The 26,880-nt window shown below is 41.4% G+C and overlaps 1 protein-coding gene across 10 annotated transcripts in view; it reads right to left on the reverse strand.

The window, feature by feature from the left end:
* LOC147633792 (uncharacterized) overlaps nt 1-26,880 on the reverse strand; it is a 145,849-nt gene that overhangs the window by 118,725 nt on the left and 244 nt on the right. For all 10 annotated transcript variants that reach the window (XR_015266926.1, XR_015266928.1, XR_015266929.1 and 7 more), the window contains exons 1-9: nt 26,880; nt 26,712-26,792; nt 15,505-15,642; nt 15,293-15,403; nt 15,084-15,134; nt 14,887-14,987; nt 14,702-14,792; nt 9,678-9,815; nt 894-1,184 (exon numbers count right to left, since the gene is read on the reverse strand). The exon at nt 26,880 is cut by the window's right edge and continues 244 nt beyond it. Coding sequence is in view for 6 of the 10 variants with exons in the window: in XM_086804841.1 (XP_086660967.1) it covers nt 894-1,184; nt 9,678-9,815; nt 14,702-14,792; nt 14,887-14,987; nt 15,084-15,134; nt 15,293-15,403; nt 15,505-15,642; nt 26,712-26,792; nt 26,880 (1,003 nt within the window). In the remaining 4 variants the exon portion in view is untranslated. The remainder of the gene's footprint in view (nt 1-893; nt 1,185-9,677; nt 9,816-14,701; nt 14,793-14,886; nt 14,988-15,083; nt 15,135-15,292; nt 15,404-15,504; nt 15,643-26,711; nt 26,793-26,879) is intronic.

A 26,880-nucleotide genomic window follows, 5' to 3' on the forward strand; every position in this document is an offset into this window, starting at 1 on the left:
TTTGTGAATACAGAAAGTAGTATTTATGAAGAATCAGTAGGCACTACATTAGTGAAGACCATCAATAGTAACGATGCGGAGTCAGTCGATGATGCTGACTTTGAGCACGTGAAGCCACCGGGATGGCTCGGATTTTATCCACTACTAGTTGCACATCTGCAAGCTGGTCTTGTCTAGAGATCAAAAGTTTCCTTCAGCAAATTTCACATTCTCTTACACTCAGATTCCTAGGGTATAACTTCTCTGAATTTTTTTGGTTTTTTGGCAGGTAGCCTGCTAAGTTGGATCATGCACGGCCCTTTTTAATCTGGACTAGATATTGGGCTTTGTGGACAATATGGCATGGAGCAAATCAGTTGGTTTTTTCATTCCGTAAGGATTGCACGCTATCATAACTTTCGTCAATCCTTGAGTCAGTCTTTGAGCATCCATCTGCATCAGATCGTCGATGCTGGCCAGGTGGCTTTGTTTTTCATTGTTTTTAACTTGTATCATTCTACGAAGTTTTCCCTCACCTTGAGGGCTTCCTTTCCAATATAGTAAAGAAGACAGTGCTTTTACAAAAAAAAAAATGTGTGTGTGTGTGTGTGCGCGCGCGCGCGCGCATGCGCAAATTGTGGTCTTTTCTTAAGCATTACAATAGAGTTTCTCCCCTTTATTTTCTTTTCTCATTGTCTCCCCTCTTGTTAACGATATTCAGTGTCTCCCCTCTTGTAAGAGATTTTTGATATTTTTCCACCTTACAACAAACCAAAACACAAAATAGAAATGCAAGCATCACGATTTGAAAAGATTTGGAAAAGAAAACAAACTGACAAAGATAATGGCAACAAGTCACAAACAAAGAGTACAAAAGGTGCTTACCTTTGAAACACTAGGAGAAAGGTCCATACCTTTGAAACACTAGCATAAAGAAAATGCAGAAGCCCCTCCTCGACACTTGCAATATCTAAAAGTGCTGAGACTTCCGAGTCCACCCCACCGTCTTCCGAAACCCGAAACTCTTCCCCAAAAAGTAATGAGTAGTCGATTTGTCGAAAACTCGAAACGGCCGTCTCAAAACTTGCCATTGTATCATCACTACCAACAGGTTGCCCAAGAGACCCTGACACAACCTCAATTGCAGCTGCATTCGGCTCCATTGAAGCAATAGGTGTCATAAGCTTGCCAAATACCCTTGCAACCTGAATGAAAAATGTTTTTCAAAAGTGTTATTCTAAAAATAAGAATATTCTAAGACACATACACATGCATACATGCACACTTATGCATACATTCTCAGACACGCACACACACATATGTATGTATATGTATATGTACATATACATACATATATGTATTATATTTGTATACATATGTATGTAAATATATATATGTGTGTGCGCGCGCGCATACATACATACATACATATATATATATATATCATGATGTATATATATAATTATATAATTATATATATATATGTTGTTTTTATTGTTTGTATATTTTTCTATATATATTGGTTTTTTGCAATATTTTCACAGTAAAAATATAATTTTACTAATAATATTCAAAAAACTAGACATGATGCAATTATGCTATTTTTTAGAATTGTTTTTTCTTGGGTGTCGAGCCATGCTTTAAAAAATCACAAAAAATAGCGCTTTTTAAAGAAAAATTAATACTATATATATATATATATATATGTGTGTGTGTGTGTGTGTGTGTGTGTGTATTCAAACACACACACACATAAATTTAATACCATATATATATATGTATGTATATATACATATATATACATATACATATATATATACATACATACATACATACATACATACATACATACATACATATATATATATATATATATATGTATGTATGTATGTATGTATGTATGTATACATACATACATACATACATATGTATGTATGTATGTATGTATGTATGTATACATACATACATACATACATACATACATACATATATATATATATATATATATGTATGTATGTATGTATGTATGTATGTATGTACATACATACATACATATATATATATATATACATATATATATATATATGTATGTATGTATGTATGTATGTATGTACATACATACATACATACATACATATATATATATGTATGTATGTATGTATATGTATGTATGTATGTATGTATGTATGTATGTATACATACATACATACATACATACATACATATATATATATATATGTATGTATGTATGTATGTATGTACATACATACATACATACATACATACATACATATATATATATATATATATATATATATATATATGTATGTATGTATGTATGTATGTATGTATGTATGTATATGTATACATACATACATACATACATACATACATATATATATATATGTATACATACATACATACATACATACATACATACATACATATATATATATATATATATGTATGTATGTATGTATGTATGTATGTATGTATACATACATACATACATACATACATACATACATACATATATATATATATATATATGTATGTATGTATGTATGTATGTATGTATGTATGTATACATACATATGTATATATATATATATGTATATATATATATATGTATATATATATATATATATACATACATATATATATATATACATACATATATATATGTATGTATATATATATATACATACATATATATATATATATATATATATATGTATGTATACATACATATATATATATATATATATATATATATATATATATATATATATGTATGTATGTATGTATGTATGTATGTATGTATGTATACATACATATGTATGTATATGTATGTATGTATACATACATACATACATACATACATACATACATACATACATATATATATATATATATATATATATATATATATATATATGTATGTATGTATGTATGTATGTATGATACATACATACATACATACATACATACATACATATATATATATATATATATATATATATATATATATATGTATGTATGTATGTATGTATGTATGTATGTATTACATACATACATACATACATACATACATACATACATACATACATACATATATATATATATATATATATATATATATATATATATATATGTATGTATGTATGTATGTATGTATGTATGTATGTATGTATGTATTCAAACACACACACACACACATAAATTTAATACCATATATATATATGTATGTATCTATGTATATGTATATATATATATATGTAGATATATATATATACCTAGATGAATCCAGGAACATGTCCAAATTCACCTTATAAGAAAGTGCAATTTATAACCTCATGGTAGTCATCCACAAGACAATAAACCATCAACTCCATCATGCATAGTATGGTCTAGATACTACGACATCCCCACTAACGTCATCAGTTTCCCAAAAGTGGGTGTAGAACTTGGTATTAATATATGCTCCCACACACACACCCACCCCACGCGCACACACTTTTTTTTTTAGTGGAATCATAATTATATTAGATTTACAAGATGACTATCCAAAGTAGATAGTCCCAAAGTACATCAACTGAAGATGTCAATATAAGACATATATACATCATGATCTATTTGGTCAACCTGCATGCAATCGAAGAAAGATTGATGCAGGGAGTACCGAAAAAAAGAAAAAGCAGAAAAAACCGCATCACCGAAAACTGCATGGTTGCGAACTTTCCATAGTGTCCATAAAGCCCAGTAGCGCACCCATGAGAAGAAAAGAGAGAACTCTGGTCTGGGCAAATGAAGACCAAATAGCCAGAAAAACTTTCCAAATATCATATTTGGAAATCTAGCCCGCAGAAGCTGGATGAGACGAAGAAAAAACTGACGAGAAGAAGGACAGCTCCAAAAAATATGAATGACTGTCTCCCTGGAAGCAGAGCATCTATGGCAAGTGGATGAGGATATATGTCTGCGTGCCAGAAACTGTCCTGAGGGAATAACAGCCAAAAGAACGTGCCATAAAAAGAGCTGTTGTCGAAGAGGAAGCTTCGACTGCCAAAGAGATCGCAATCGTCTTTTCCACCACCAAGATGACCGATGCATATGCCAGAAGAGGTTTGCCCGTTCTTCAGAAACCCAAGGCAATGGCAACAAATGTTTATACAGACCAGCAAACTGTAATATCAGATAGCCTCAAGGGATGGCATGAAGAATCAAAAGAGGAGATAGTCCAATCCTGCAGGCGATCTCAAATTTCCAACAGTGGAATCGGCAAAAAAGGCTGAAGCATCTGAATTATATCACGCCAAAGACGACGATAATGAGGTCCCAAGCCATAATGTGCAGCCTGTGGAAAAGAAAGAGGGGAGCCATCAAGATGGATGACATCTCCCACAGAGGTAACACCCTTTGAGTGGAGAAAATATGAACGCCGGGGTTCTTGCACCGCTAGGGGAACTGAAAATGCTTTGGACCAGTGGATGCTCTCAGCGCGGAGAGAGTTGCCTTGTAAGGAGCCGCGACCATTCCATTTTAAATTTGAAAGGACAAGCTTCCAATCAGCAAGTAAGCCAGAAATGAGAGGACAGTCCTTAATTTTGCCAGTAATGTAACCAAGAATAAAATCCCAATGAGTAGGTTGCCAATGGCCAAAAGCCGAAGTCGTCAGATGAAGTAACAAATGACGGATCATCGCTGTCCAAGGCTGAGTGCCTTCCAGAAATTGAAGCATCAGTTTACCTCTGTGGGCAAGAATATGCACCTGTAAATTAAGGATATTTAAGCCTCCATGCATTTTAGGGGTGCACAAACGATTTGCCGAAAGCAAACGTACACTCTTTTTCCCCTGCTTCGACCTCCAGAATATCTCAAAGATGGTGGACATAAATAATTTCAGCTCCCCCTTAGAAAACCTGATGAGAGGAAGGTAGAACTGAATATAAGCAACCAAGATGGATTGGAGAATCCGTAAACGAACATGCAATGGCCATGTTGTAAGTTTCCAGTATTCCAACTTTTTCTTGAGCTTTGCCAAGACCCAATTTGTTTGTTGACAGCGAGTGACTGACCATCCCAAAGGATATCCCAAATGCCGAATCAAATGAGTGGAGTGAACTATTTCTCCTGGCCATAGCAAATTATGCCACTGTTTTGAATGCAGAGGCAACAATTTAGATTTCTGAAAATTGATTTCTAGGCCAGCTGCAAGGGCAAACAAAGAAAGAGCCTGCATCAAAGTAGAGAGATCCTGATGTGTGTTGCGAGGAAGAAAAAAAGAATCGTCAGCATATGCCTGAGCAACCAACTGACGTCTATTCTGAATGTCCAATCCATGAAGACTGCCAGTATCAACCAAATGATCTATATAAAGAAGCATGGGATGCGTCGCTATAGCATACAAAAGAGCACTTCAAGGGCATCCCTGCCTAACTGAACGATGCAAAGTCCATGATTCTGAGAGATCTTCTGACAATATACAAGCCGCCTGGCTATCAGCATAAAGCCAGTAAATGATATTCTGCATTTTTTCTCCAAATCCCAGAGCACGCATGGTTTCTTGAATGAACCCCCATTTAATAGTATCAAAAGCCTTAGCAATATCCACTTGCAATAATAAGACATCCTGCTGCGTGTATTTGGCATATTCAATGCCAATATAAGCATTTGCAATGTTATCTGTAATGTGCCTGCGAGGAATAAATCCATACTGTGCAGAATGGAGTCCATCATTCAAGCAACCCTTAATGCGATTGACAACCATTTTACTGATAATCTTGTATATCACCGGCATAAGGGTAATTGGTCTCCAATCTGCCAAAGACTGACATAAGTGTTTTTTAGGCAACAGCTTCACTAATCCTTTTTTCCAGGAAGCTGGCATTTGCCTTGTCTCCCAGGCAATGTTTACCATACGCAGCAAAGGTATATTGAGGGTGTCCCAATATGCAAGAAAAAATTCAACTGTAAGGCCATCCCATCCTGGAGCTTTCCATCGGCCACAAGACCTGATTGCATCAGACAGTTCTTGTTCAGAGAATTTTGTTTCTAGTTGTTGCGCCTGAGTAGCAGAAAGGATGGGGGATACATGCTGTAATAACTGATGACGTGCATCACACACTTCCATGGCGTGAGAATCGTCCTCACCAAAATTGAGAGGAGAAATGGGTAACACAAGTCGCACACACACACACATAAGAGCATTCATTCATACAAAGGTCTATGTACTAAGTTTCTATCAGAGCTCCGGAGATACCGGGCAAACTCGGCCAAAATGAAGCCTAGCACTAAGGATCATAACAAACAGAAGGAATCATGACAACAAAAAGGGTAGTTGATAGGACATATGCACCACTAAAGATAGAAAGAATTAACACAGTATCACAATGTGAAATTTGCATGTTCGCTAATACAACATAAAGATATACCTACATGAATCCACTAACATGCCCAAATTCACAAATACATATGTACATATATGTATGTATGTATGTGAGTACACACACACACACACACACTTTTTTTTTTTTTTTGTGGAATCATAAGTATATTAGATTTACAAGATGACTATCCAAAGTAGATAGTCCCAAAGTACATCAACTGAAGATGTCAATATAAGACAAATATACATCATGATCTATTTGGTCAACCTGCATGCAATCGAAGAAAGATTGATGCAGGGAGTACCGAAAAAAAGAAAATGAAGAAAAAACCGCATCACCGAAAACTCCATGGTTGCGAACTTTCCATAGTGTCCATAAAGCCCAGTAGCGCACCCATGAGAAGAAAAGAGAGAACTCTGGTCTGGGCAAATGAAGACCAAATAGCCAGAAAAACTTTCCAAATATCATATTTGGAAATCTAGCCCGCAGAAGCTGGATGAGAGGAAGAAAAAACTGACGAGAAGAAGGACAGCTCCAAAAAATATGAATGACTGTCTCTCTGGAAGCAGAGCATCTATGGCAAGTGGATGAGGATATATGTCTGCGTGCCAGAAACTGTCCTGAGGGAATAACAGCCAAAAGAACGCGCCACAAAAAGAGCTGTTGTCGCTTCGACTGCCAAAGAGATCGCAATCGTCTTTTCCACCACCAAGATGACCGATGCATATGCCAGAAGAGATTTGCCCGTTCAGAAACCCAAGGCAATGGCAACAAATGTTTATACAGACCAGCAACTGTAATATCAGATAGCCTCAAGGGATGGCATGAAGAATCAAAAGAGGAGATAGTCCAATCCTGCAGAGGCGATCTCGAATTTCCAACAGTGGAATCGGCAAAAAAGGCTGAAGCATCTGAATTATATCACGCCAAAGACGACGATAATGAGGTCCCAAGCCATAATGTGCAGCAGCCTGTGGAAAAGAAAGAGAGGAGCCATCAGGATGGATGACATCTCCCACAGAGGTAACACCCTTTGAGTGGAGAAAATATGAACGCCGGGGTTCTTGCACCGCCAGGGGAACTGAAAATGCTTTGAACCACTGGATGCTCTCAGCGCGGAGAGAGTTGCCTTGTAAGGAGCCACGACCATTCCATTTTAAATTTGAAAGGACAAGCTTCCAATCAGCAAGTAAGCCAGAAATGAGAGGACAGCCCTTAATTTTGCCAGTAATGCAACCAAGAATAAAATCCCAATGAGTAGGTTGCCAATGGCCAAAAGCCGAAGTCGTCAGATGAAGTAACAAATGACGGATCATCGCTGTCCAAGGCTGAGTGCCTTCCAGAAATTGAAGCATCAGTTTACCTCTGTGGGCAAGAATATGCACCTGTAAATTAAGGATATTCAAGCCTCCATGCATTTTAGGGGTACACAAACGATTTGCCGAAAGCAAACGTACACTCTTTTTCCCCTGCTTCGACCTCCAGAATATCTTCAAGATGGTGGACATAAATAATTTCAGCTCCCCCCGAGAAAACCTGATGAGAGGAAGGTAGAACTGAATATAGGCAACCAAGATGGATTGGAGAATTCGTAAACGAACATGCAATGGCCATGTTGCAAGTTTCCAGTATTCCAACTTTTTCTTGAGCTTTGCCAAGACCCAATCTGTTTGTTGACGGCGAGTGACTGTCCATCCCAAAGGATATCCCAAATGCCGAATCAAATGAGTGGAGTGAACTATTTCCCTTGGCCATAGCAAATTATGCCACTGTTTTGAATGCAGAGGCAACAATTTAGATTTCTGAAAATTGATTTGTAGGCCAGCCGCAAGTGCAAACAAAGAAAGAGCCTGCATCAAAGTAGAAAGATCCTGATGTGTATTGCGAGGAAGAAAAAAAGAATCGTCAGCATATGCCTGAGCAACCAACTGACGTCTATTCTAAATGTCCAATCCATGAAGACTGCCAGTATCAACCAAATGATCCATATAAAGAAGCATGGGATGCGTCGCTATAGCATACAAAAGAGCACTTAAAGGGCATCCCTGCCTAACTGAACGATGCAAAGTCCATGATTCTGAGAGATCTCCTAACAATATACAAGCCGCCTGGCTATCAGCATAAAGCCAGTAAATGATATTCTACATTTTTTCTCCAAATCCCAGAGCACGCATAGTTTCTTTAATGAACCCCCATTTAATAGTATCAAAAGCCTTAGCAATATCCACTTGCAATAATAAGACATCCTGCTGCGGTACACACACACACACACATGCATACATACATACATACACACATACATACATACATATATATATATATATATATGTGTGTGTGTGTGTAGACATACATACATACACACATATAGATACACACATACACATACATGAACACATACATATACATACATATAGACACATAAGTACATATACATACATACATACACATATATATGTGTGTGTGTGTGTGTGTGTGTTAATACACATACATATATATGTGTGTGCCACACATACATATATATGTGTGCGCCATACATACATACATACATACATACATACATATATATATATATATATATATATATATTCACACATATATATATTCACACATATATATGTGCATGCCACACATATATATGTATGAAACATATAGACATATATATATGTATGTATGCATACATACATACATACACACACATACATACATATATATGTGTGTGTGTGTGTGTGTTTGTGTATGTATTACACACTGTGCACAAATACACATGTACTTATGTATGTATTTATATGTGTGTGTGTGTGTGTTTGTGTGTGTGTGTAAATATTTACACACACACATGTATATATACACATATGTATATATGTATATACGTATATATATACATATATACGTGTATATATACATGTATATGTGTATATATATATATATACATATATACGTGTATATATATATATATATATACATATATATACATATACATATACATACATATACATATATATATATATATACATATACATATATATACATATACATATATATATATATATATATAGGCACACACATATATATATGTGTATATGTATGTATTTATGTGTGTGTGTGTGTGCGTGTGTGTGTGTGTGTGTGTGTGTGTAAATATTTACACACATATACATATGTATACACATGTGCATACACATGTATATATGTATGTATGTATGGTATTCAAGCTCATACCCCCTGCTGGGTAGTGTGGTACAACAGCCACATTCACCAACTCAAAAACAGATTTTAGGCAGTCCATTCAACTTCTACCATGGTTCTTACCATCCTGCATACTATTCCAAGAGCACCATCCTTGTAAGCCACTTTCAAAAGCAGCAATGCCACATCTGGACGAAATGCTAACAGATGCCCAACTGATTGTTGAGAAGGGACAGGACTACGAGACCTCCTTGGTGGTGCCTGGATATTGAAAACACCATGAAAAAAGTAAGGATACAGTGCTAGACAAAACATATATACACAATAGAAAAGTCAGCAAAAAGGGAAAAGGAAGATGTTATGACCAGCATAGGAAATACGGACACCTCAAGTCTTTAACCAGCAGTAAGAATACTACAAAGGAAAGGCCAGCAAAGGCTTGTGTGAGAGGACATGCCAATAAATGACTCTGCAATCCTTTTAATAAACTCTACACAGGGCAGTTTTTTGTTTAAACTGAAGAGGAATGGTTCCCAATTATGGTGACTATATGAGACAGACAAACCATAACTGTACCATTAACCACAAAGGCCAATCTCAACCATGACAGGTGAAACGCAAACCATTGTAGTGCAAAACACACCTTGGAGGGAGAGTGAACTATAAATTTCCCTCCATTCTGGGTCCGTGCCATGGCAGAAACAGTGTGAGACTCCTAAGGGATGCACAAGCTCCACTCAGATCCAACCACTGCCAGACAACCTGTAGCCAACTAGCATTCAGAGCTGCTTCTAGCAGAACTTCAGTGGCTAGAGACGAAGCCCAACAGGGGATCTGCAGCTATGCCCCATCTTTAGTGACAAGAGATGCAAGCATCCCTGAGTAAGCCCTTCACCTCGTTCCAGCTCAAAAGTGCTCTTCATGCCTTGCCAAAAAGCAGTAGTCCAGGAGAACTCTTTGATTTTTTTGTACAGGGAATTGCTGAAGATTATGGAAACAGTAAAGCTGCCATGAATGCTCTTTGGCCTCATGCACAAGGAGCATAAAGGACATTGTGCCGTGTAGAGAAGAACGGGGACCAACATACATCCCCAACAACCCTGTATTGGGTGTCAAAACCTTCTGAAACCTTCTGAACTGCGGAACTTCCTCTTCTAGAGATAATTGCTCTAAATTTCTCACTCTGTTCGCAAACAAAACCAGACAACCTTTGGTATTCTGTGTGTACGTACGCGTATGCATAGAACACACAAGCACATGACAAACTCGCCAACCCAACCATAGGCCGGACTGCTTCAGATCACCCCTAAGCATGGGAGAGTTAGATACATGCTATGAAGGTGCTAGCACAGAAAAAGAAATTATAATAACGTCTATTAAAGACCCAAAGGGTCTAAGAGACGTGTAGACTAGAAGTCTTCGAACATGAAAAGAAAAAAATTATACCTACCAAAAGAAACATGAACTTGAACAATGCATGTACAACGAAATAGGCCGAACCAACCATGTGTCATCTTCCCTTACAATAGGGTACATGTTGATGTTCACCTCCTGTATCAGTGCCTCTCTATAGCATCAGAGTATGTTGCAAATCTGAAACTGACGGGAAGAGAGTCTCGATCTCTCAAGTCGAGGGTGTCTGCCTCTTTGAAGGGATTGTGCCCACTCTCTAATGAATCCTGTAAACTGAATACATAGAAATCGCCCATCTTATGGAGCTTCAAGGTGCCCTTCTAATCAATTGACCGTGACTAAAAAGCTTCTAGACATCCTTCATGGAGTGCCAAATACTCCCTTAAGTAGTCTTCATCTACCCACTTTGCATCAATGGATAGGTAGTTCTTAAACTTCACGAGAAACCTTTGCTAAAATTTTCCGCCTTTAAGCTTTCATTCCTTATCAAAGACTATCTGCTCCAATTCTTTTACTTTTAGTGGATCCTCTCTAATACTCCTTGAGAGACTCGCATGAAAAGCAATGTGATTCCTCTTAAAGCATCTTCCCGGTGGAAGGGAGGTTTGGAAGGTCGCTTACCTGTGTTTTGTCATTCTATAAAAAGGGTAAATAGAAGGACTCGAGAAGGACCTAGCAAAATAACAGTATACTCTTCAAGTGTTAATAGGCGTGGAGTGCTCTCCAATGTTCTAGCAACCCGAGTCTATAAGCCACCTCATGTAACTATGCGGAAGCATAATCGATGATGATTAATGCCAAGCACGAAAGATTAAAGCTGATCACATGCACAATGATGACACAGAAAAATAGAGAGAAGGAGAAGAGAGACTCTTTACCCAATCCAGTCAAATGTATATTATGGAATGAATGAGTATTTACAATGAAGATCCAAATCAGATCTCAGCCCTCAATGAGCAGCACATCTGCGAATGCCCAACGTATTATGAGATCCCAAGGAGATTCCATAGTCTTTTTCAAGATGGATTTGGCCCTCTATCTAGGACTCTACTTGATGGAGGTCCTCGGACAAGAGAGCCAAATCCAATTTCTGAACACCTACCGTCATGAGGTTCTTTTAGGTAATACATGTGGACCACCCCGACATTGGAGTCCAAGGATCCCCTTAGAAGGACCAGATGACACACAACTGGGGGCTGCACCATCACGACTTTCAGGAATCACCCTGGACAGAGCGCATCAGCTACGGCCAGACATCTGAAGCACTCTGGCCCGAAGCAAACCTCCATATGACAGCTTCAAATCCAAGAGATTTTACGATAGAGAGATGCCCCCCTATGGGCAATGGAAATAAAGAGCCTCTTCGAGGTCCTACATCCACCCATCTTGGACAATCTTCATGGATCATGATGATGTCTCCCCCCTGTTATCCTCATTGTACCCACGTGAGCCCATGATGTATTTGCTCTCTCTCATTGTACCCACATGAGCCCATGATGTATCTGCATCTTGTATTCACATGTTCTCAAGGCATAGATAATATTGGGTCTTTTGAAGACGTTAATATTACTTTCTTTTTTCTCAACCCCATGTATAGTCTCTCTCCAGGCATAAAATCTGATAATTTTAATAAGATCAATTAAGTTATTATTAATTATTGTTTTCTTGGTTATCTAAGAAATGTGTTGATGATCATTAATTTCATAATTTAGTAAATTACATACTTTGGAGAGATTCACCAAAATCCACCTACATGAGCAAGGGATGGTAATGGTTTCCTATAGGAATTCTTAAAAAAGGGGCTTGACTAATGAATCATTCAATGGAATTGATAACCGTTCCCGCCATCCAAAATTCGCCTACATGGGTGAGGATGGTGACAACTCCTCAAGAAGTTCTTAAAAAAGGATTAATTTTTCAAACGCACGTAAAAACTTAAGTTGACCGTGAGATGTAACATTTGGTATCAAAGCATATGTGTATCCTCTGCTTGTGGAATATGTTCTATGCTAACTATACACACACACTCACACACACACACACATGAATAAAATAGTCGAAAAGAAAACGCTTTGTGTAGGTGCTTGGGAGATCAGTACACTCAACCACAAAGATGCCCTCGTCTCATCAATTTCTCCATAAAAATACTAGCACGTTGCTTTTCAACATTTAAATCACCTAAGTGTGCTTTCTGCTTTTGATAATGATAGTAACTGCAGGACTAAGGCTTTAAAAACACCTAAAATAGTTTTCAAAATAGCATTAGGATTAATACTTACCCCCTGCGAAACCCATGAGCCGATTTGTTCAGGGCATAAGAGTAACAAATTCCATTCGCCAATCGTGGCACCCATCAGGTAGATGTGTGCGCACACCAATAACGTGTTAGAATGAGCAAGCCAGGAACTAAAGGGCAGCAAAAAACCTGTGGAAGGGATGTTGGACATTGGACAATGCATGCATTAAGACCCCCAAAGGGATGTTGGACAATGCATGCACTAAGACCCCCAAAGGGATGCCTGGGAGAGAGTGTATTTGGACCATAGTTATGCAAAACGGCAGAAAAGGCTAATCTAGAGGGCTGAAACACGTTTCAGGATAGGTACGGGACAATGACATGTTAGAATGAGCAAGCCGGGAACTAAAGGGCAGCAAAAAACCTGTGGAAGGGATGTTGGACATTGGACAATGCTTGCACTAAGACTCCCAAAGGAATGGCTGGGAGAGTGTATTTTTATCATAGTATGGAAAATGGGCAGAAACAGCTAATCTAGAGGGCTGAAAACAAAATGCATTTCCGTCACCAAAACGTTTTTGTAACACCGAAACGGCTGGCTGAAACGTTTCAGCCAACGGGGGAAACATTTCAGGCTGCCAATTCCCACTGCACCAGGCGTTTCAGAGTTTTTTTCACCCAGTGCAACATGAGTGTATAAGAAAATTTCATTACATGAACTGATATCCCTTTTATTCCCCTTCTATTCTCTTAAACCTTAAAACTCATGTCATAATGTGATCACGTGTGTGTGCAAACAACCATGAAATTTCAGCCCCTCCCCTCCCTCAGCCCTCCTTGCTAACTAGCGTTTCTGCTTCCATTTCCCCGTTTCTCTCAACTATGATTTGGACAAAAGGAGCATGGACAACAGTATCAATGAAATTTGGGCATGTTTGGAGCATGTTGTAGGTGCAACACAATGATTGAAAATGCACAAAAACAATTGAATAAGTCCAGGCAAAACAATAAACTGGAGCTCAAAAGGGGTACCCAGCTTTGATATATGTGAAAACCTTTTTTAGATGAAATCATTAGATGGCAAAGTCCACCCCTTCACGGCAGAAAAATCCTTGACAGAAAGTGACAGAATCGGTTCAAAATGTGACCAATAAAACCGGGCGGAAAGTGGATGCATATGGCACTGCAATACTGCCTGCTAAGAGTATCCCATGCTGCTCATGCATTTCAACACTAGCCTATGTCGCATTATGCCAGATCTCCAGAGACATCAAATTGTATCTATGACTGGGTCTCATGTCCAAAACAGAATCCAAGTTCCCAGGCTACTCAATCTGGCATCTCTTTATAACGGCCCAACAGTTGAGGATGGAGCATCAATGGTTGCCCCAAGATTATGCTTTATTTGTCTTACTTGATAAAAGTCTCCATTTTATTTTATTTTTTGAAGATTATTTTCTTTGGGGAGGAGAGGGGAGAGAAGGCAGGCACGGGGTACCTGAAAATTTGAAGACACTGTAAATAATGAAGTTTGAGTACTTTTTGAAGAATCAAGGTCATTTGCTGTGGCTACAACCTTCATCCTTTCTCTACAAAACAAAGTCAATAAAAGCATATAATTAATCAAAAAAGGCTAGAGTTATTGCATCCTTCACACTGTAGTAGAGATTTCCTAGCACTCACCGCTCATCTATAGCCATCAAAATAGGATAGAATGGCCCCGAAAGCATGGCTAAAAATCTCAAAGTGGATTCCACACCTTCAGTGTTCGAAGTGAGCTCACCCTATAACCATATCCATTCGCAAGTAGAAGACATGAGGAGCATCATGCTTGGTCTTCACATTTATTCAAAAGACTGCTCATAATGGCTAAAACAAACCTCTAAATGTGTAAGAAAAGGTGCTAGTCGAGTCATAATCTCCCGAAGAAGCTGCAGTTAGAGCCAAGAAGTTATCAAACAGCTCTCCTTTATAACTTAAAACATTTGGGCCCCCTTAATCATGTGCACCACAGCAGGTTTGTTGTGGCTACTTCGATTAATCTACACAAAGCCTAATACTACTAATCCATGCAAGGAAAAGACAATACCTGTAAATAAAGGTCTTGAATTTCTTGTTTATGAGATGTCAGATGCGGCAATAAGTGATCCACCAAAGGTTGGAACTCAGGCTCAAGCCCTGGCATAGAAATGCCTATTAACTGCACCCAAATAAAATTACATGAAAGCCAACAGCATAAATAGGAGACAAGTGGAGGTTTATTATACCTAGGACCTAGAAACACCATGGCTCTTACAATACCTGAATGGAGTATACTGCTATGGGATTCCCGCGTAAACAGGATAGCCTCACATACCGACAAGCTGCATAGTTGGTCATGTATTGAGACTCTCTCCGCGGAGCTTCACACCGGGTTCTAGCCTTCAAAAATGAATCCGGCTGCCAGGGTCCACATACACGGAAACAACGGAATCAGTGTGCACATTTTCTTTCACAGTCTCATTACTTGATCAGCCCACAATATTTACCCAAGCATACAAAAAATATGATTACCATCGTCTAGTATAAAAGCCATGTCCTCTATTTATTAAGAAAGTAAACCTTTGGGGTGCTTTTTTTTCCCCAAAAAAGAGACTTCTATGAAGTATGACAACAAAAATTTAAGAATAGGCAAAGGCCGGCCTGTTTTGTACATGGAACTTTCACCTTTTGACATATCTGACATGCTTGGACATGTTGGTAGACATCCCGTCGCATTTTGGGCCAATAGAATGACCTCTCTAACTTCTCCAAGGTACTATTGATACCTCTATGACCTCTGACAAGAGAGTCATGGGCATCATGGAGAAGGACTTAGCGCTTCTTTGAGTACACAAAGACAGTTCTTGGAAAACAACCAACATCCTGTATACTAGAGTGGCCTGGTTCTGAACTGAGGGCCAACTAATACTGAGTCCCAAATTCTTCCGAATTTGGATACTGTGCCTTTATCCTGTACAGGTCTTTGCCTTGAATTTCCAGCACAGTGGAGTCTTGCAATGTTTGAATCGTGGCTTTTCGACTGAGAGCATCGGCAACGGGATTGTTCTTACCAAGAACATATTCAATCATTTCCTCAAATTATCGGAATAATTAACTCCATTTGGACTGCATGTCACTCCATTGGGCACGGGGCATAGTTTGCAACCATTTAAGTGCCTGGTGATTTGTCTTAACTGTGAAATCTCTTCCGTAAAGGAAGTGCTTCCAATGTTTAAGCGTAGTCATCACCCCCAAAAGCTCTTTGTCATATACCGAATAATTCTTTTTGACGTTATTCTGAGGTTAGCCACAAAAGTAGCCCAATCAAATTGGAATTGGCCTGTGAGATCTGTGTGAAGTTGTGGCCAATGCTTCCACCAAGTAACAACTTCCCTAGTGAGCATAGTCACAAAAAAACGTGTTTCAAAGAAAAGAAATGTGTGAAACGTTTCTATCCCAAAACGTTTCAAAACAAACTCGAAACCTCTGCAAATGTGGTGTTTCACCCAAATTGGAGATTTATTTTTTTTCTCTTTTCCTTGCGCGTTTTCACCCTTCGACTAAACCTATGTTTTTTTTTCTCCCGCCCTTCGTTGACGTGTGCACAACAGTCCGTGCGGTCCGCCGCCCACGCCTCCCTTCCCTACAGCTCGCAGCCCGCCACTCTGCTCTCCCTTTCTCTTCTTCTTCTCTCCTTCTCTCTTCTCTCCTCCTCCTTTTCTTCTCTTCTTCTCCTCCTTCTCGAGTCTCTCCTTCTCCCACTCTTCTTCTCTCCTTCTCCCCTTCTCTCCTCTTCTTCTCTTCTTCTCTCCTTCTTTTCTTCTCTCCTTGCTCTTCTCTTTCCCTTTCTCTTCTTCTCCTCTCTTCATCTCTCTTTGGCTTCTTTCCTCATTCTCTGATGTCTTGATTCTTGCCCAATTTCTCCTTTCTTTTCTTCAATTTTGCAAAATCCGTCCTTAATCAAAGCTAATTTGGCATCTAATCAAGTGATTTGCCTATACTGCCTCGCCGAAACAAGAAGGATGACACTCGTGATGCATGGGAAGACTCCATTTTCATTCATAGGTATGGGACTTCCGGTACCAAGTGTGTTGTTTGCAAATATTGTGGTGATACCTTGCAAGGTAGTAGCACACGGGTGAGGCCTGATTTCACATGGAAAGGAAAGCAAGGTTCACATGGTACCTATCGTGTAAATGAGGACATATTTTATGCACATGGTGGCATGGAGCAAAAGTTTAATGACGTGCGGCACTTTTGCGCACTTCATTACCCCAAGAGAGAATTGAAGAGATGGCTGAAAGGGCAAGGCAACTTGAGGCTTCAAAAAATTGTGGGGGAGAGGAAGCACTGGCCTCACGACCAGGAAGCACATCAAATGTGGGTAATCATGCATCCGGCAGTGGTAGTCATACAACATCACACGTGGGAGTTGGTGGTCCTTCGGCTTCACTCTCTACTGCTATTGGTGGAGCACCCTCACGTCCGGCTACGGTGGAACCTCCTCTCATGGGTGAGTCATTGTCAAATTTACCGATGGATGAGCCACATGTTTCCATGCCTTCAAGTGCTCGGCCCTCCCAAGTCTATACAAAGAAGAGGGGTAGAGAACTTTTGCGTGGGCAAAGCACCTTACAAGCACGGTATGCTCTAAGGCTAAAGCACGAGGCTCAAATTGCCAAGCATAAGTTCTTCTACCAATGCAACCTTCCCTTTAACATTGCTCGAGTTCTCGCCTATCATAAGTTCTACTATGCATTGGTAGCCGTAGCAGCTCCAGCAGGAGCTAGTGGCTTGCATCTTATTTGAGAACCACACACTTAACAAGTCAAGTCAATCAAATCCAAAGTGAGTTGATGGGATTGAAAGCATGTTGGCATCGATATGAATGCTCCACTGTCTCTGATGGATGGAGTGACACTCCTTTTCCCTCTTTTAATATCTTACAAGTAACAAGTTACCCTACAATGACTTGAATGTTGACTCTTGAGACTTGAAAACTCATTATAACTCGTGGACTTGTAAGTGTCTTGACTCTCGACTCTTATGACTTGTCTCTTTTAATGTTATGAAATTTCTAGAGGCAACGACACATGATCAACATCTTGGTGTCTTGTTGTGCTAACACAACATTATTGCGTGTCGTCGATGCCTCCGCCTCCGGCTTGCGCATTACTAGAGAGTGGATTTATGAGCACATTAGGCAGGCTATTAAGGAGATTGGGCCACAACTTGTGGTCCAAGTCATCACAGACAATGGTTCAAATTACACAAAGATGGGATAATTTGTACAAAGGGATTATTCAACCATTGAGTGGACTCCGTGTGCTTCTCATTCTCCTGATTTGACCTTCGAAGACGCACTCTCGCTTGCGCAGAGTGCTGTGGTTCAAATTACACAAAGATGGGATAATTTGTACAAAGGGATTATTCAACCATTGTGTGGACTCCGTGTGCTTCTCATTCTCTTGATTTGACCTTCAAAGACGCACTCTCGCTTGCGCAGAGTGCTGAAATGAAGCATAATGGTGGCAAGCCCAAGACTTCCCAGCTGGCTACTCCCAAGGCTGCCGCCTCGGGGGGAAGGGGGGAGGGGGGGAAGGCCTCAACCAGACGGGGTCTTCCCCAGGATAGAGCACGAGAGCCTCTGGCTCCAAGAACTCGAACAATGAGTCCAAGCTTACTCCAGACCAGAAAGCGAAGGCAAGCAAGATGGGTGGCAAGTTGAGTGCTGAGGAGATTTCTCAGAACAAGGAGGAGGGTAGGTGTTTCTTTTGTCATACAAAAGGACACACTTCTCGGGAGTGTCCTAAGAAGAATACCGCTCCAAAGACCGCCGTCTCAACCTCCACAACTTCCGTGGTGAGCCCAGCTCCCACACAGACCCCAGCAGCTACCCCTAGTTCTTCAAATCCCAATGCTTCAGTTGAAGCAATCATTAGCCGAGAGCTCGAAGATAAGCGAAAGGACGCCCATGACCAGGAGTATGAGCGCAACGAATTGCTCAAGACCTTTGGCTACATAGGTGGCCAGAGAGTCGTTGTCTTGTTTGACAGTGACAGCACGAAGGACGTGGTCACAAAACAAGCTGCTCGGCGTGCCCGTTTCGTCCCGACTTCGATGGACAAACAAGTTGAGGGTTTTAGCACAAGCATGACAACGAGTGTCAAGTATGAAGCTCTAGGTGCTAAATTAGTTATCCGAGGCATAGAGTTTGTGCGCGATTTTATGGTTGCCCCTCTTGTAGGAGCAAACATAATATTGGACATTCAATGGTTTCACAAGTTTCTTCCTGATGTCAAGTGGGACAAGCACACTTTCCAGATTAATTGGAATGTGTCAAACGCCCCAGTGACCATTAAGTGTGAGCTAGGAATTCCGAACTTTCCACTCATAAGCCACTTGCAGGCTAAGCAAGCAATAAGAAAAGGCGCACATTGTACGATAATATACATCCAGGCTGCCCAGACAGCGGCCAGTGCTTCCGAGAAGAATTTGGCTCTCCATGAAAAGTTCCAGAAGATTTTTCTTTGGGACAATCTCCCTCCCCAGCTTCCCCCGTCCAGACCGAAAGACCACAAGATTGACCTCCTTCCAGGCTCGAAACCCCCGAGCAAGTTTTCGTATCGCCTTTCCAAGGCAATGGAATCGAAGTTGGACCGCCAACTCCAAGAATTGTTGCAATCTGGCTTCATCCGCCCCAACGTGTCGCCATTTGCAGCACCGATCCTATTTGTCAAGAAAAGATGGGTCTTCTCGTTTGTGTGTCGATTATCGTGCACTCAATAAGCTAACTATCAAGAGTAGATTCTCGATGCCTCGAATAGATTATATTCTCGAGAGGCTGAATAGGGCTAAGGTGTTCTCAAAACCCGATTTAAAGAGTGGGTACCACCAGGTGCGGATTGTGGAGGGGGACATCCCCAAGACAGCCTTCCGTACGGAACGGACCCACTATGAATTTGTGGTCATGCCTTTTGGCTTGACGAACGCCCCAGCTACATTCAACCGCATGATGATGCATGTTTTCCGGAAATTAATTGGAAAGTGTGTGTTCATATTTATGGACGACATACTAGTATTTTTTGCTACGGTTGAGCAGCATGACATTGATGTGGAGAGAGTCCTTAAGTTGCTAGAAAGCAACGAGCTCTACGTCAATGAGAAGAAGTCGGAATTTTATTTGTTCCAGGTGCATTACCTTGGATACTTAATTAGTGTAGAAGGCATTCGACTTGATCCGGCTAAAGTGGCCGAGATTGTCAATTGGGAAGTACCTCAGACAACTTATGACATCAGATCCTTTGTGGGTATATGCCAGGCATACTCCACCCACATAGAGAAGTTTTCTGACCTCTCAACGGATCTCACCGATCTGCTAAAGGGTGTCAAGACAAGAAGGCAACGGATTCGAATGACTCCACGAGCATTGGAGACGTTCAAGAACCTCAAGGTGGCTTTATCAGAAGCGCCTTGTTTAGCACTTGCCTCGTGGGACGAGCCATTTCAGGTGAGATCACCGATGCGAGCAATTGGTGGTGTATTACAACAGAATGGTCATCCAATAGCTTACATGTCTCGTAAGTTACTGCCCGCAAAGAAAAATTACTGAGTCCACGATCGTGAACTCCTTGCAGTTATACAGGTCTTGAAACATTGGAAACATTTCCTTTATGGCCATGACTTTGAGGTTCGCACTGACCATCACGCATTACGTTGGATTCAAACAATGCCAAGTGCACAGTGGAGTGACCGACAACACCGCTGGAGCCAGCTATTCCAGCAATTTGGTGGTATGATTGAGTACCTACCAAGAAAGGCCAATACAGTGGCTGATGCTTTGTGCAGGAAGGGACAAGTGACTTTGATTCAGACCACTAGACTCGACCTTGTTGGTACGGGACTAGACGACATGAAGCACACGTACGCGGATTCCGAGGAATTCGGTACACAGTGGGAACAGGCATTGCATGCCATAGGACCATGCCACTTTTTGATATGCGATGGTTGGCTTTTCTACAAAGGCCGACTATGTGTCATGAAGTCGTTCAAGGCAGCTCTTCTCCATGATGCTCATGACGCCATTACTGGTGGTCATAGGGGCATGAAATCGACTTTGGAGAAATTGGACGGCAATATTATTGGCCAAGATGAGGCGAGATGTGTTTTCATATGTACAACGCTGTGATATTTGTCAAAAGGTGAAAGCTCCTCGTGGAAAGAAAATAGGGTTATTACAACCCTTGCTAATTCCTGAGAGACCTTTCCAAAGATATTTCGATAGACTTTGTCACAAATCTACCTTCCAGTCCGGGTAAGCGTAATACTCAATGCTTAACTATAGTTGATAGATTTAGCAAATTTGTTATGCTTATTCCATGCAGCGTCAATGTGACCACCAAGGATGTTGCCCAGTTGTTTATTCGGCATTGGTACCCGAATGGCGGGATTCCTAGGACCATAGTGTCAAACCGAGATGCCAAGTTTACCAGTCATTTTTGGAGGACATTGTTTGATAACTTTGGTACTAAATTGAATTTTTCCAGTGCATTTCACCCACAGACGGACGGCCAGACAGAAATCTACAACCAATTGGCCTTTGATGTGCTGAAGTGTTATGTCCACGATCAGCAAGGTAAGGGGAAATCATATTTCCCTTTAGTTCAAGGTGTTTTGAATGATTCTTTTTCTTTAGCTATTGGCAGGACTCCATATGAGGCAACGTTTGGAAGACCATTCCAGTCGCTATTGACCAGGACCTCGTCTTCAATACCTGAAGCGAACAGAGTGACGGAGTCTTACCACGAGATTTTAGAGTCAGTAAAAGACAAAGCACACAAGAGGCCTACACTCGACAGGCCAATAAAGACCGAAGGGATATGAAGTTTTTGGAAGGGGATTGGGTTTATCTTCGGATTATGAAGCAAAGGTTGAAGCAGGTGGGCAAGTGATGCCCAAAGTTGTCTTTCAGAAGCTTCGGACCTTTTCCCATCCACAGAAAGATTAATGAGGTTTCAATGCAGTTGAAGCTACCTCCGAGTTGGACTATGCACGATGTGTTTCACGTCAGTTGGTTAAAGCCATATGCACGTCCAATCCCTTCAGAAGTTGTTGGTGTTGGACTCACACACTCACATAGAGAAACCTCCACATTAGGGTTAGATGCAGGAAGAAGAAGCTCACACAGAAATGAGAGAGAGAGAGAGAGAGAGAGAGAGAGAGAGAGAGCCAAAAGTGTGGTAGCCACAAAATGCAAGTCACCCCTTGCATGCGTGTCACATCCATATAATATAGAAGTACAAAATATTATATGTAGAGTGTCCTTTCACACTTGATATCCAAGAGGAAAAACCACATGGGAAAAAGTGCCCTTGGTTAAGCCCTGTTCACACATAGCACTACCATAAGTGAGCATATGCCTACAAATCCCCCCTGTAGTGAAAGTGTGAACCTGTACAAGGTAGCAGATCACTCTCTGTATGAGAGTAAGCCCAAAGCTTTGCGGATGCTTCATAAATTGAAGGCCGAGCGGACCTATAACAATTGTGGCGAGAAAGGCCACTATTGGAGAAAATGTCCTAAGCGGAGTTCCGCGAAGAGTGCCGATTCTTCAGCTTCAAATGCAAAGACTCCAGCCTTTGTGCACTTGGAGATTTTGGACACAGATGCTTCATCTTCTTCGAGCGGGGAGACAGTTGGTTTCACCGCCAAGGACTCAAGAGTGGATTCTCAATAGTGGTGCTTCCACACACGTGACTCTTTCCCGAGAGTTTTTACAAGATCTTAAACGACAGTCGGGTCGCACTTTCATTGGCGACAATTTCCACTATACCGATTCACACTGAGGGCAGAATGGAGATCATTCTCGATGGCAAAGGGAGGAAGCATTCCTCTCGTGTTCTTTATGTCCCCGCACTTGGTTTTCATATCTCTTGTCAGTGCATGAGGTCTGCAAGATTGGCTTCCGGGTGGAGTTTGAGGAGCATTCTATTGCTCTATGAGACACAGAAACAGGCCAGGTTGTATGGGAAGGTGGAGTGGAGAATGGTATCTACAAACTCTCAGCACTCTCTTCTCTAACAGGCACTCAGATCGATGATTTGTGGCACTTTCGGTTTGGCCACTTGAATGTGGATGCGTTGTAGCAGGTATTCCAGGACCAGATGGTGGTTGACTTGCCAAATGTTGGCAGCAGGCAGGGACGCTGTAGTTCTTGCTTTCATGGTAAGCAACACAGGGAATCTTTTCCAAAGCAGGCTTCCAAACGGGCTTCGAAACCTTTGGAGTTGGTACACACTGACTTGTGTGGACCTATGCAGACCCCATCCTTGGGAGGTTCTTTGTATTTTATGTTGCTTGTGATTGTAGCAGATTCACATGGGTTTATTTCCTTTCCCAGAAGGACCAAGCTTTTGCTCGGTTCAAGGAGTGGCATGTGATGGTGAAGAAAGAGTCTAGATTGCAGATAAAGACTCTTCAGGCTGACAAAGGAGGAGAGTTTTCTTCCAATACGTTTGTGCGGTTTTGTGCGGAACATGGCATCAAGCGGGAGCTGGCCAATACAAGTTCGCCTTCAAAGAATGGAGTGGTTGAGCGTAAGAACCGGACTGTGGTGGAGATGGCAAGAACGATGTTGGAGTATCGTGATCTTTCTCGTCCACTTCCAGGAGAGGCTGTGGCTATGGCTGTCCATATCTTCAGCCGATCTCTGACAACTTCAGTACCAAAGATGACTCCCTTTGAGGCTTATTTTGGCAGGAAACCAAATGTCTCCCATTTCCATGTGTTTGGGAGTGATGCCTATGTTCACATTCCAAAGAAGCAAAGGGGGAAGCTTGACTCGAAGTCCCAGAAGCTTGTATTTGTGGGATATAACTCTCTTTCCAAAGGATACAGGTTGTATGACCCAGAGCGGAACGAGGTTGTTGTCAACAGAGATGTTTTTGATGAGCATGTTCCAGCTTCTACTATTACTGAGTCGCCACTTCTTGGAGACCCAAATGAGTCTGATGATGATTCCCGGTCTATTGTTCCAGTTAGACAACCTCAGTCAATTGAAGAGGTTGAGCCTGCGGCTGGAGATTAGCCCCCGCAGCAACAGGAGGCTCCGCGTTCTATTCGAGTACCCAAGTGGTTGTTAGACACCCTTCGGGAGTCAGGTGTTACAGAGATTCCCTCCGAGTAGACCACAGAGGACGGACCTCGAAGATCGCATAGAACTCGTGACCAAAGCCATTTAGCGGAGCTCTTACAAGTAAACTAAGCTTTGATGTCTCGTATCATGCAGGACAAAGAGCCCACTTCCGTGAAGGAAGCCCTTTCACAAGATACTTGGAGGAAAGCCATGCAAGTGGAATTGGATGCCATAGAGAAGAATAAAACTTGGGAGTTGGTTCCAAGACCGTCAAAACGGCCAATCATTGGTGTCAAGTGGGTCTTTAAGACCAAGTATACGTCAGATGGGTCGGTGGACAAACACAAAGCCAGACTGGTGACTAAGGGTTATGCTCAACGGCCTGGCATCGACTATGAGGATACCTTTGCACCGACAGCAAGGATGACCACGATTCGGACCGTTCTTGCCCTTGCCTCTTCTCAGCGGTGGCCCGTATATCAGATGGATGTGAAATCCGTGTTCCTTAATGGTGACTTGTTTGAGGAAGTGTATGTTGAGCAGCCTCCGGGCTTTGAGGTTCCAGGATCAAAGGGGATGGTTTACAGGTTGCGGAAGGCCTTGTATGGTCTTAAGCTGGCTCCCAGGGCTTGGAATCAAAAGATTGATTCCTTCTTTCTATGGACTAGATTTCAAAGATCAACTGCAGATCCTAATTTGTATCGCTTTCGAGAACGCAGGTTGGTCACGTTCATCATCCTTTATGTGGATGACCTCATTCTCATTGGCGGTCATGTGGAGCACATTGCAATGACGAAGGCTGCCTTGTCAAAGGAGTTTGAGATGACCGACTTAGGCTTACTCCACTTCTTCTTATCTGGCAAACCCAAAGGGAGTTCTTTGTCTCTCGACAGCGGTATGTTGATGAGTTGCTTGAGGCCTTTGGGATGGAGAACAACAAGCCTATCACGTCACTGATGGACCCGAACACGAAGCTTACAATGAATGATCCTTGTGAGCCAGTTGATGCCCCTCTCAACCGGAAGCTGATTGGTTCATTGATCTGGTTGTTGAACACCAGATTGGACTTGAGCTTTCCTGTGGGGCTGTTGAGCTCGTTCATGCAGACGCCTTTGAAGTCTCATTGGGACGGAGGATTGCGGATCTTGCGGTATCTGCAGGGTACGAAGGATCTTGGACTATTCTACGACAATGGAGGGGAAACGAAGGACCGAGTCCGACTCCAAGGATGGAGTGACTCAGATCGGGGAGGAGATACAGACATGAGAAGATCTACATCAGGCTACAATTTTACCCTCGGCTTAGGAGCTGTTTCATGGAGCAGCGAGGTAGCCAACTATTGCCTTGTCGTCTACAGAGGTAAGAGTACCGGGCTGCTTGTGGTGCTACTTGCAAGGTTGTGTGGCAGCTGCGGAGGTTGCTTGGCGAGATTGGGTTTCCACGGAAGGAGCCCACAATCATCCAGTGCGATAAGCTGTATCACTATTGCTCAGAACCCGGTCTTCCATGCCCGAACCAAGCACATGGAGATACAATATCACTTTGTTCGTGAGAAGATTTTGGCTGGTGACATCTTGCTTCTTTATTGTTCAATGGAGGACAATGAGGCGGACCTCTTCACAAAGTCTCTACCTCAGGCTATGCTCCGGCAGCACTCCAGCTCACTAGGGTTGGTTCCACATCCAAGAACTAAGAGGGGGTATTAGCAGTCATCTCCTGTCTGTACATTACACAAGGGCCTTTGTTGTGGGTGTGCCCGCCCAATTTCGGTGTTTCCCCATTTTTCCTCACTTTCCATATATTTTTCCCATTTTTTCTGGGTGTAGGAGGCATGTCGGCTGTATCAGTTCGCTGGCCGTTTGATCTATGCTACCCGACCTGACCTGCAGGAGTGGCCAACTTGTTTTTTACCTAGCCGACTATGCCTTTTGCTGGTCATGAGCATATATGCTGCTGTCGGCCTGTTTTGGACTGGCCGACCAGCAGCTTGGGGCCATATAAAATGGCCCTTGCCCCCCACACTTGCCATTGTATGTTTCGGGATTTTCTAGTGTATATATAGCATTGTTACACTTCTTCTCTCTCCCTCTCTCATCTGCGTTTTGCTCTCTACAGCAATTGTCTTCATTTCCACACTGCATTCTGACAGTGTCCAGGGTAATGACACTTTGATATGACATTGTGTAGTGCCATTGCAGAGCATTCTATTTTGTTACTTGTTTTGCAAACTCACAAGTGTATGCATTTGATCACCATGTTCTTTGAAGCATAGAAGAAGGTTTTTTTTTTTAGGGATTAAAAAGCAGGCTTTTGTTTTGTTGATAAAGCAAGGGAGTCAGAGAAAGAAAAATACCTTGTAACGCAAGCCAAGTGAGATTTCCCATTCAAGGACTGATTTGTTATGGATACGGATTTGCTGAAGCAAGCAAGGCTCCTGCTTGGCGAGGAAGGGTTTGTAACAGATAAGCAGCAGTTTGTAGAAGGTGAGCTACAAAATGATTCATTAATCCAAGAAGACTACC

This window comes from Cibotium barometz, chromosome 11, assembly GCF_041138505.1.
Source record: "Cibotium barometz isolate CiBa-2024 chromosome 11, ASM4113850v1, whole genome shotgun sequence".
In the NCBI taxonomy this organism is placed as follows: domain Eukaryota; kingdom Viridiplantae; phylum Streptophyta; class Polypodiopsida; order Cyatheales; family Cibotiaceae; genus Cibotium; species Cibotium barometz.